The sequence below is a fragment of the Paralichthys olivaceus genome, chromosome 8 (assembly GCF_024713975.1).
Source record: "Paralichthys olivaceus isolate ysfri-2021 chromosome 8, ASM2471397v2, whole genome shotgun sequence".
NCBI lineage: Eukaryota > Metazoa > Chordata > Actinopteri > Pleuronectiformes > Paralichthyidae > Paralichthys > Paralichthys olivaceus.
Window position 1 is genome coordinate 13,763,000 of NC_091100.1, and position 12,042 is coordinate 13,775,041.

General features: G+C 40.7%; 1 protein-coding gene across 6 annotated transcripts in view; it reads right to left on the reverse strand.

Moving 5' to 3' along the window:
- The window catches only part of grin2bb (glutamate receptor, ionotropic, N-methyl D-aspartate 2B, genome duplicate b), a 102,997-nt gene extending 92,116 nt beyond the window's left edge, over positions 1–10,881 (reverse strand). For 3 of the 6 annotated variants that reach the window (XM_020083745.2, XM_069530461.1, XM_069530457.1), the window contains exons 1-4: positions 10,705–10,881; positions 10,503–10,541; positions 7,004–9,271; positions 3,264–4,032 (exon numbers count right to left, since the gene is read on the reverse strand). In XM_020083745.2, the coding sequence (XP_019939304.1) occupies positions 3,264–3,272 (9 nt within the window). In that variant the 5' untranslated portion in view covers positions 3,273–4,032; positions 7,004–9,271; positions 10,503–10,541; positions 10,705–10,881. The remainder of the gene's footprint in view (positions 1–3,263; positions 4,033–7,003; positions 9,272–10,502; positions 10,542–10,704) is intronic. The other 3 variants (XM_069530460.1, XM_069530458.1, XM_020083744.2) reach the window with 3 other exon arrangements.
- Between the last annotated feature and the right edge of the window lie 1,161 nt (positions 10,882–12,042).

The following is a 12,042-nucleotide window of genomic DNA, read 5'->3' on the forward strand; positions in this document are numbered from 1 at the left end:
GTGTAAAGTAGAATGTTATAGGTTACCAACTCCTTTCAAGAGATGGGCTCAAAACATTGAAAAAGAAAATATAAATATTACTTAAGTTGCATGAACAAGTATACAAGAAACAGACATGAGATTTCCTGGAGACCTGTACATTCTGCTTGCAGTTCAAAATGGAAAATTAGTGAAGAATACTCTTATTCTTTCAACTATTTTTTTTAAATATTCATAGCTAACAGAGATGCATTTCTGAGGAATTGTGTAACTGCTTTGCACCCCCCCCCCCCCCCCCCCCCCCATCTGGCTCAGGGTAAACAATCAACACCAGTCTGCTCAGCACCTGTAATCTTTCAAGGACTCAATCAACATTTGTAAAGCTGCTCGCATGAGGCTCGCATCCAAATCTGATCCCGCCTGCTGTCTGCGAGACCCAGCGTCAACATCTCCACTCCCGTACGTTCACTGGCCCTTTACTGCCTCCACTCGGGAGCTGCCCAACTGACAAGAGAGCCAGCGCTTGCATCAGGTAAACCCCTCTGCCTGACCCACTCTCCAACAACATGCACTGTCACGACGCAGCAACATCACGCCCCTCGCGGGCCTCTCTGCTTACGCACTCACAGCTCTGTGTCTGCCTCCTTCATCCACAGTGACGCTCCCGCTGGATTTACCACCTTGATCCTGGATGTTTGCCTGTCTGTCTCTTTTTCCGTCTTCCACGCCTTAACCTCTCGTTTGCTCTGTCATGATCTCTCCCATGTTTAGTTTTTTTCATGTGGAAAATCTGCCCTAGAAACACAGTTCACATGCAGCCATTTCAGGCCTACACAGCGTCAGACTACACCCAGCTGTTGAGAGGAATGATGGAGTTTTGATTGAAATATTATGGGGAGGAATTCAGGCGAGTTTGTGCAGCATATGTGATGAAGTGAGCAGAATACATTGGGTCTGTTCAGTGCTGAGGCTGTTGCGTTGTGAGGGAGGCGCACACACCAGCTGTCACACACCTCCTCTAAGTCACGCTTCGACAAAGAGGCGCATCGTAATTAGACAGTTACATCAGATTCTGTGTCTTGTGAATGCAAACGTAGAAAAGCTCCGTTCGGATTTGTGATCACAAAATTCATCTCGGCCAAAGCTCGAAAAACAATCCAGCCAAGAATCTAATCCACAATACCACCGGGAGACAAACCCTGGAGCTGCTCTGTTGGCAGGAGCTGGACACTGTGACAGAACGACAGGATTTTGCACATGTTTTGTTTCAAAACTGCTCACATACATGAGGGAAACAGCAAAAACTGTTCAGACACGCTTCCTACAGGTGCACGGTCACTTTGAAATTCGCCCTTCGAGCGGATTTGACTCCATCTTCTATCTCTCTGCCTCTTATACAACTCTTTCAATTAACACGTCTCTCCAACTTTTAAATGTGTCTTTTATCAGTCAAACTCCTGCACAAAGGAGCACAAGCTCAGCAATAAAACAGGCACCAGCTTCTCCGCTCTCTCGCTTTGTGCAGTTACTATTGTCTGGACCTGTTTTCCCTTGTGAAGCAGCACAACTCGTCGTTTTGATGGGCTCATTGAAGCCGGCGCCTCGTTATCCCTTATCTCAACACCGGGCTCCCTCCCAAAGCACTGCAAGAAAGAATCTGCGTCCAACAAGAAAAAAAAAAAAGAAAATTTCTCTTTTGTTCAGTTGCAGTTCGGATGTTTTTCTTCCCCTCATCCTCTTGTCCTTCTCATTCCCGTCCTCTCTTGCTCTAAAGGAAAACAAATCACGACTGGCAATGAGCTTTTACAAAAAATCCAAGATAAAGACACTAGGTTTTATTTGTCAAACTATTTACAAAATAAATTACTCCCAAGATCTCAGACATAAAGACAATTCCTCTGTGACTTTCTGTTTAGAGCCTATTGCCAGAATGTAAAATCATGAGGTGATCTGCAGTATCACTGTCACAAAATTGTACAGCTCAGTGAACTGCTCCCTACGTTATAGTATTCATGAAAATAAATCTCTGCAACTCCCTCATTTGACCAAAGCAAACCATGAAGCACACCCTCCAGGCATCTCAAGAAGCACCAGATGTGTCATCACAAATGACACTATTATGTTTATTATCTAATACCCAGAATGAAACATCTGCAGACCCATTATTTCAACCTCCTTTGATGTTTTACCAGGAGTGAGGACAATTTCTGTGGTGAAATAATGAAAACCAATGGAAATGAAACACACACAACTATTTGGTGTTAAAGGTCCACTGTGTAGGATTTAAAGGGGAGCCTAATTGATGATAATATTCACAATTATGTTTTTAATCTTGTATAATCACCTGAAACCAAAACTCATTGTGTTTTTATCACCTTAGAATGAGCCCTTTATAACTACAGAGGGAGCTGGTCCCTTTCCACAGAGTCCGCCATGTTGGCTCTAGAGAGGGTCTTTCATGTTTTTATTACCTGAGGGCCACGTTCAGTTCTCCTACACACTTGGAAAAGGGAGGGTAAGTTGAGGGGTATTGAAATATTACAACTAAGCAGTTTTCAGACATGAGCTCTGGAAAACGCCCTGAAAATTGGGCCTTTCACATATGAACAACACCGCAGGAGATTCTCCAGGTCACGATGGAAAAAGGTTTGGAACGTTCAGGTGAGGGGCGGCGTCTGGGGAGAGCCTGCAGAAGGTTACAGCACATCAACTAACGCATCGGTCCTTATCCCCGAAAACTCTCAAACCTCGCCATTACAAGTTGACATCTTTGTCGACAACAAAGCACCACCACTTCTTTTTTGTTTTTCAGTTTTACATCCTTGTACGTCCTGGCTCCCTCAAGTATTTTCTAAATGTTTACTGGGAGGCTGGCAATATATAAATTCCCTTTTGCCTTCTCACATACAGAACTTCTGGGAAATTTAAGGACAATATCTGGATAAAGTAAATATCTCGTTAAATCACTGCTTATCAGTTCATCATTTCTGTCAATTATTTAAGCAACAAATACCACAAATTCTGTTTCCAGCTTCTCAAACGTGAGAATTTCCAGAGTCATTCAAAATGAAATGTCTTTGAATTCTGTCCTGTTGGTTGGACAAAACAAACCATTTGAAAAAAAACTTCAATTGACAAAACTACTGCATCCCATGTTATGACAGTTGTTGATACAGGTAGTTTAAAGCTGAAATTCACCTCAGTATATAAACATTGTGGTGGAAACATCACAGGAAATGTAGATGGTTACACAAATACCACCGTTAAACAAATCAGGGGCCTACCTTGAACATTGCCAGCCCGGATCTCCTCTCTGCTCTTCAGAACTGGCATGATGGAGTGATCTGGGATTCGACTCCTCCTCTCATAGCCTCAGATGAAGGGATAGTAGACAGATGAAGTCACGCACGGAAGACTGAGGTGGGGTCTCGCAGAGGGTGGAGGTGGGCAGTGGTGGGGCGATATAAGTGTGGTGTTTTTAAAGTGTAATAATATGAATAGAGTTTACAGTAACTAGCATTAAATCTTTAAAACTCTGTGTAAACATATAAGCAGAGTTGCTCAGTGGAGTTGAGTTGCGTTGAGTTGCTTAGAAACTGGTTTTTACATGTAAGGTGCCAAAAAAAGACTAATCTGTGGAGAAGCAGATGAGAGCTGGTTGAACTACGGTTCTGGAATTTGAAAGCTGACCATCAACTCAAAACATCAGTGCGAACTCAAACAAAGTCAAATATGGAGGATGGAAAGAGAGGGAGGGGCGCGCTTTCATGCGCTTCTTTCCATCCGATTCTTCTTTCCTTTTCGTCCAACACTGCTGATGCAGCTCGCCGAAGTCTCGTCTCAAAAGTCTGCAAGCGTGTGAACACGGTTGCCTTGGAGATGAGGAGACGAGCAGTTTGGTATGTGTGGGGGGGTACTCCTCCTCTTCTTCGTTCCTTCTTTCCTTCCTTCTCTCCTTCTTGTTTGGCTTTCCTTCACTTTGTGCTTTGCCTTGCTCTAGCCAGTCATGATCATGGGTTTGCAGGGCCGGGCTGCGCTCGCCGCTTTCTCAGTCTGAAGGGGAGAAGAAGAGATGGGCAGAGTGAGACGGAAGAGAGCGGCTGTGGATGGATGTGTTGCTGGTGAAGGCTGAATGTCACTCTGTACACAAGTCAACTGCCCCTGAGGTCAAGGCTTAACTCGGCCAAGCCGCTGTGCCTACTTGCCCATTTTCACTGCAATCTGAATGTGTTGAACGCTGTTGCCCACTTATGTCACTGTGGGGTTTGTTTTTTTATAGATGATGCTCAGAGTGCTTCTGTTTTATCTCTGAGGTTTTTTTAACCTGGGTCCTGACAATGTGGGTCACAGAGTCTTTCAATGTGTTTCTATCAAATTGTCGCTTCTTTAATTTTATACCTTGATGTATTCAGGTTCACTTTGCTGCATCTGCTACAAAAGGAAATTCCTGTCAGGTCATTTTATCTTTAAAGAATTTATCGACTGAGGTTTCCAAGAAGTGTATTACTACCATGATAAAGATTTAATATAGTATTATATATTATTATTATTATTATTATCATTAATATATGATTGATATCTTGTCATCATTTAATGGTAGGGAGTAACAAGGCAAATATTTATCTGCAGTGATAACTTTGGTCCAGCAATGAAACAATTAGTTGATTAGTCGATCAACAGAAAAAGTAATAGCAAATATTTCAATAAAATCAGTTAATCGTTGAGGCAGTGCCTTTTTTTCAGGGAATAATGCACAGATTTTTTTGATTTCTACTATAAGAACTACACAACCATGTGAAGGATTGTTTGGCCTTGGTGGAGGTACAGTATGTTCTCTACTGAGGGCTTCTGGTTTTCTAAGTCTTAGGTCATCAAGTGGATTTCTTTTCCATTTCACGCTTGGTTGGAAAAAAAACATAGGCGTAATCTTGCAATTCTGGATCGTAACTGATATTTTATCGACCAGATTATGAATCAATTACGTTTGGTTTCTTAGCATATGACAGTATCTACAGACACATGCCAAAGTTTGTGTGCACTAAACCAATGTTTGTTCTGCATTTCCAGTCTTCATTTTAACATGTATCATATTCATGTCTGTATCTGGGAATGTGTGTGTGTGCGTGTGTGTGTGTCTCTGTGTATTTTGAGGAAGTCAAGTATGTAGGTATAAACAGTTTAGCCTCAGGAAAATTGTCAGAGGATATCTGCATGTGTAGAATGTTAATCCTGTCTGGCACTGTAATGAATAATTCATTAAAAAAATGTTGGTTCCAAAGAATTACCTTTTTCTCTGACTCTCATTGTATTGAAATGACAGTAACATTGACTTGTGTATAATAAAACTGTATTTCTTTGAATAAAAATGTGCATGAAATTGAATAGAGCTTATTTGTTAATTTATATTACTAAGTTCTAAATATCTGCTTTCAAATATAGTTCATGGTTTGATTTATTCTCGTGAGCCATCTTTAATGAACGCAAAGGTTTTTATGAGCGTATGCTTTCAAATATAAACTGTTAATAAAACGCATTTTCTTTTTTAACAAATAAATGTTCCCTATTTTTTCTGCTTTTATGGTTTAAAGCATGGTGAGATTTGAAATCTACAGTTTTGTTTTTCAAGGGCACGATGTTAAATCAACCCCCTAACCCATTCAAACGATATAACTGATTGTTCTTCTGAACATAAATCCCTCATTAGACTGAGACCCTGGAGGTAATCAGGCCCTTTTTTGGTCTTTATATTTAAACTATTCTGTTCTTTCAGCAGGGCGACATTACGCCACTCTTTTAAAACATGTCGTGAATCATTTAGAGTGTTTGTGGTGAGAGACGCTCATTTAAAATCAAGTTGAAACTTTTAGGTCAGGGCCCCACTCTCTCACTCTGTTAACAAGGAATATTTAAAAGGCCGTTTTGGGGAATATTCAAGAGGAATTTAAAAGCAAATGATAAATTTCAATGTGAAGAGACCACAAACTGTCTCGGAACACTCGCAGTAGTTTGTGTTGTGACAGAATGGAATCACCTTATTCAGGACGGTTTCAGGCTAAAGACACTAGACAGACAGAATTCATACTTCAGTTCGGGGAAATGTGGAATCATTTGCTTTAATCATCTTTGGGAGAATTGCACCGCTGCTAATTGGCTATTTAAGTTGATTAGAGAGTTCATTAACAATTTGAATTCACCAGGAAAAGCTAACACAGCAGTGAATCACTTAGGCAAAATATATGATGCACTCTGAGACACACAGTCTATAAGCATGTCATCTATGGTGCAGATGTGTGCTCATGAAGGTCATGCTGACGAGTCTCATACATTAAAGCTGGTGCATGAGTCACATTAGATCTGTGATTCATTTTCCAGTGATCTGGGCATTTTCAGAGATCTGTTGCAGATCCATCGAGCAGGAAACAAAGAGGGATGTAATGGAGGAGGTGGAAGAGGAGGAGGAGGAGGAGGGCATCAACATTGTTTGACAAACCATAACTAAAACAAAATGCACAATAAGGAGAGGAAAGGGATTTTAAATAAGTGCTTGTTAAATGCCATGCACCTGCACACTGCACTGGACTAATTGAGCGAGTAACCTAATGAGATGTTTAACCACTTTAATACTTTGGACCTGAATTTAAAAAAGTGCTTTCTAGAAGCAGGCTAAAGAATAGATAATGCATGACTTTCATAGAGGTAGAAGAGTAAATATAGGAAAAAATGGATTAAGATCAAAAGCAATGGCCTGATTAACAAGCAATTAGTCACAGCAAGGTGAAGAAAGGTTTAACAGAGTGAGCAAAAAATAGAAAAAACACCCTATACCGAGAACCTGCTGATGAAAGTTCGTGCAGAATACACTGCCATCAGCAGCATGCACACACACACACACACACACATACACACGCGCACACACATGCACACGCTCGATTAACTGCACTCCCCGTTCACGCCAACTGCTCATGCATGTGCATACACTAAGGTTGCGGAGAAGAAGTGGGTGCTATATTAATTCACTACTCACCTAATTAACTCTTTTCTGTAACACATAATTTATTGACTGAAGTGGAGACGTTTTACAGAGGAGCAGAGTTGAGACACAAAAGCAAAAGACAGAGCAAAACGAGTGGTCCTTCATATTCCATCATGACGAGATCCCACTCTCACAACAGTCAAGAACGAGCTGTTAATGAAGCCCTTTTGTCAGTCTGTAAGAAAAAGGGGGAGGACCACAGACTGAAGTGGCTGTCATGGGCCTATGCTACTAGGTGTAATTTTTCAATTGCACAGGCAATTTCAGCCTCATGACCATATATATACATGTAAGGGCTAAAAACTTACTGAGAAGATACGAGCAGTGGAAATGCTTTAAAACAGCGCTCCCAAAAAGGTGTGGCAGTGTGAAGTAGAGACGAGGCACCGAACACAATGTAAAGAAAAGAGGAAAAATGTGACAGAGGAAGAGAGAAGGGTAGGGATGAGATGGGGTATTACGTTCTCTCTCTCTCTCTATATATATATATATATATATTTTTTTTATCTGTCTATCAGTCTGTCTCTATCTACGACCTGCACACAGTGGCTGCTACATCTCAAATCCACAGCAAGGCATTACCCGCTTAATCCACTGCTCGACATCCAACTAAAGCCAACTCTCGGTCTCTCTTGCCTGATAGAGGATGAGAATGAAGACAAGTGGAGGGGGGGAAAGAGCTTCAGGGATGAACAACCAGCCAGCTCTGGATGAAAACCGATCGAAGGGAGGGAAGGGGAAAATTGAAAACATGCAGCGGGCAGAAGAATTCAATTCTGACGACTATTTTTAAAATCAAAAAGAAGCGAATAGAGGTTTTAGGCCTGTGTGTGTGTGTCTGTGTGTGTAAGGGGGGGGTAGTTTAAGTGCTGACGGCTGTTGATAGACAGGCAGGATGAATTTAAGCACAAATCAAGCATGAAATGGGATACACTCCTAATGAGTGGAGATGGCCATTAGCTCCGAACTTTGAATGCAGCTCACTAAATAACATAAATTGAATATAATTTACTTAAAGAGTCAATTTCCCAAACTTTGCCAATTTAAGATATGAAAATATGAAATAAATAAAGCACCTGGAGATTAATCGCATTATCCCTCAGGGCTACACTTGATTATTTTTCTTCCCTTCACAACAGGTTGCAAAAGATATTGACATCTTTATTAAACAGTAAAGGGGACATGACGTGTGAATAAAGAGTCCTCAAAGACGACAATTAAAAATGGGAGCACTTTGCCATGATGAGGACAGATGAGGAGCAGGAGGATGTGAAAACAATGCGAGACCAGACAGATATCGACTCACTGAATACTGTCCTTTTAGGCATAGTTTAGTGTGCGAGTGCATTTGTGTGTTAATGTGTGTTTTATGTATACGTAAAGCACACACAAATACACACACGGACAGACAGATAGACAGACACTAAACAATAGTTAACCTACCTAGGGTCAAATTTAAGAATCCCACAAGAGTGTGATGCAAAGAAAATGGGTGTGGAGGGACCAAAAGAGAAAGAAAAGGGGAAAAAAAGAGTCATTCATGGAGGGTTTTTTTTGGTTATCGCTGAAGAAAATTCATCCAAGTTCATATAAAATCAGAGTTTAGAGACAGAGAGAGGTGTGGGATGAGGGGAGTGATGGCAGCGGCAGCAGCAGCAGCAGCAGAAGAGATTAAATGGCAAGGAGGGACCGACAGGTGATGATGGGGTTTGGTGAGAGGGGAGGAAAGAAATGACCAAAAAAATGAAAAACAAAACTCCCTCCTTTCTCTTTTCTATCACTCATGAACAGAGAAAATTATACACGAGGTAGATGGAGAAGTAGATGAGGAGGCAAATGATGGAGAGAGAGACTATATGAAAAGATGAAGCACCTCCCAGCACCGCGATGAGGAATAAGAAAAATATAAAACGAAAGAAAAAATTGAATACTCCAAAGCCTTCCGTTTTTGCTCTGTTTAGTGAGGGCGAGAGTGGGAGGTTTTCATTATATCCCCCTCTCTCCCTCTCTTTCTCTGCAACTGGTCTTCTTGTGTCTTCTGTCCTCCTCAAAGCAAGATGCTACCTTCCCTTCAGATGAGCCGCGACCCTCTGCCAACACAGCTGTGAGACATGGCACTCGGTCTGGCTCGCATAGCGGGGTGCTGCTGCCTGTGTACCCAGAGATACAAGAGTGTGGAGCCGACAACACACCTCTGGCTGGCGGAGAGCGCAGCAGAGCACAACTCCAACTGCAGTCACTCGCTCTCCTCCCCCTCATCTAGAGAGAGAGAGAGAGAGAGAGAGAGGGAGGGAGAGAGACAGTGACAAAAAAGGAGGGGGTGGAAGGAACAGACAGAGAGTTGTGTGGAGGTGGGTTCCTGTGTAGTATCGTGTATTAGAGAGAGATGCGACAGTAAAGCGGGCTGCTGCAACAATTGTCAAGAAAACTGCCTCTACAAAAAAAAGCAATGGCTCCCTCTACTGTCGCCCTGAGCTCAGACATGAAAATAACATGAGGAACTACAGTGGTCGAATGGTATTCAAATACTTTACTTAAAAGAAGTAATGGGAGTAAAAAATAAATGTAGTCTTTTACTAACAAGTAAAACTCCTGCATTGTAAACGTAACTTCAGTAAAAATGCATTAGCATTATTAAACAATCAACAATAAACTTATTTAAGCACATTTAAATTTACTAAATCCAGATTATTATTGCACCACATTAACACACACTCATAGATATCAGTACTCTAAATATGCCTGATTTTTCTCATCAAGATCCATGAATTATTCTCTGAGAAATCTGTGAAAAAAGTACAATATTTCTCTAGTCATGTACATGTACCTCAATTTCATACTTAAGTAATTCAACTTTGTTACATTCCCTTATTGTAACATGGAGATGATCAAATTTAAAAGTAACACCTCTATCAGAAGAAGGCACTATATTGTGTAGCCTACTGAAAATGAGTCTCTTAAAGTTCATGTCAGTGGTTTAATCTCTACGTCCCCCATTGGATATACTTTTACATTTTGTACACTTCATGTTGCTGCAGATTGCCTCAACTATAAAACTATATACAGGAATTGTTATTCATATTCAGTCATTTACTTGAATTTTAAATACATAGTTTACACTTACTACCTCTAAATGCTGCATCCTTTAAAATAGGAAACCTGTCCAACTCTGTGAAGTTCTGAAGTCAAAAGTAACCAAGTACATTTGCTCAAATAAAGTGCTTACATAGATATTTGAAATATCCAGTGTTCATACACACATGATCTTCTCTGACATGATTTATTTTAAATAAAACTAGTATACAATGCTGTTAAACATATATATTATATACCAGGACCTATTAAAATGCTTCAGTCTTTCTTTGGAATGATTGATTGCAGCACTTTTCTTGGTTTTAACTGTGGTTGCACTTTCATTAAAGCTCATACACGACCTAAACACTTGTTTTACCACAGAACTGCAAAGATCCAGTAAATAAAAAAGTCTTACCAAAGTTTACCAAGTACATCGACGCCATCTTTAGTGAACCTGTGGTAGTGAAATTCCGACATTGTTAATTCCTTCATGTATTAACTCCCTAGGTCACTGTATCTGTACTTCTGTTAGCTGGTTATCATCAGGCTAACTGTTGTTAAGCTAACTGTTGTTAGCCGCAGCTAGCTGCAGCCGGACACGGGGAGAACAAACTCACCTTGTTGTTGTGGCCTCCTTGTTTGTTTTCAGTGAAGCAGAACTTCACTTTCACTCTGAGTCACATTTACATCAATACAGGTTGAAAACCAACCACTGAGTCTGTGCCTTGCTTTCTGCAACATGAACCCACAGACCACAGACCACAGGTGGAAACACCAACCACACCAGGTCCTGTTTGTTTCAATAGAAACTACATAGAACTATGTTTTAAATAGATTTAGATGTTGTAAGAAAAAATATTGCGATTTGAACAAATTTATATACAAGAAAACCATCATAAAGTAAATGTTGCCTAAAATAGGTTTATTAATTAAAATAATTGAATGTTTTTCAATGATGAATAAATAATTACTAAGCTAGATTTCATTTCAAAAAGACTTTATCCCAAAAAATATTTTCTCGGATGTCAAGTCATAAAACTGAACTTATCTGTGGTTATGGTGACAGAAAGAATTTGTGACAGTGGCATTTCAATCAGCTATGTGAACATTTTCTTCACATAAAAAAAAACAAAACAGCAAATTCAAAACAAAAATTGAAATAAATAAACCTTGAAAAGACCTGAGAAGTCTTGAGTATAAGCTTTTAAAAACATCAACCTTCTCTGCTGCCATCTGGTCTTCATCTTGGTCGAATTTGTGACTTCCAAAAAACAGTTTGACGAAAGTATCCTTTTCAGTGCGGAGGCATAAACTTGGCATACAGCCCCTCTTTGTTTTACTGTACACTACACTACTTCTACTGTAGTTTATTGACTCCAACCAACTATGCTCCACCTACAGATGCCATGACCATGAGTTGGGTTCAGATGTTTTTCAGTGTGCCTTCCTCCATCTGATCAGTTTCCTGCTAAAGTCAGCTTCTCTTAACCACAATTCATCTGAAGGTTTGTCAGAACCTCAGTGCGTTTGGCTTCACAACCACACTCACCTGTGAGATTGATGCTTTGGATTTCATGTCCCCAACTTCCCCTGGAATGGACAAAACATTTGTCCAGAGTTGGAGTTTGAAGACTATACAGGTTGGGGTCTCAACAAGATATTCCCACTCCAGCTTAACCATGGCACTCTAGGTCTTCCAGGTCTGTCCATTGGCCTCCTCCACCCCTAACTCTAACACATAACCCCTTAGCAACGGACAGTCCATCAGGAGGACCGGGACATTTCCCTGAGGGTTGCTGTGGCTCACCAGGAACAGTCCGCTTGATCATTGATGATATAACAGGCAGGTACGAGTTGATGCACATCTTGGATTGGACATGAAGGCTAGCTTTCCAAACTGCTGAGGTTCTATGAATGGCAGCTTTGCCCTTCTACATTGAGCTAACCTTGGATAA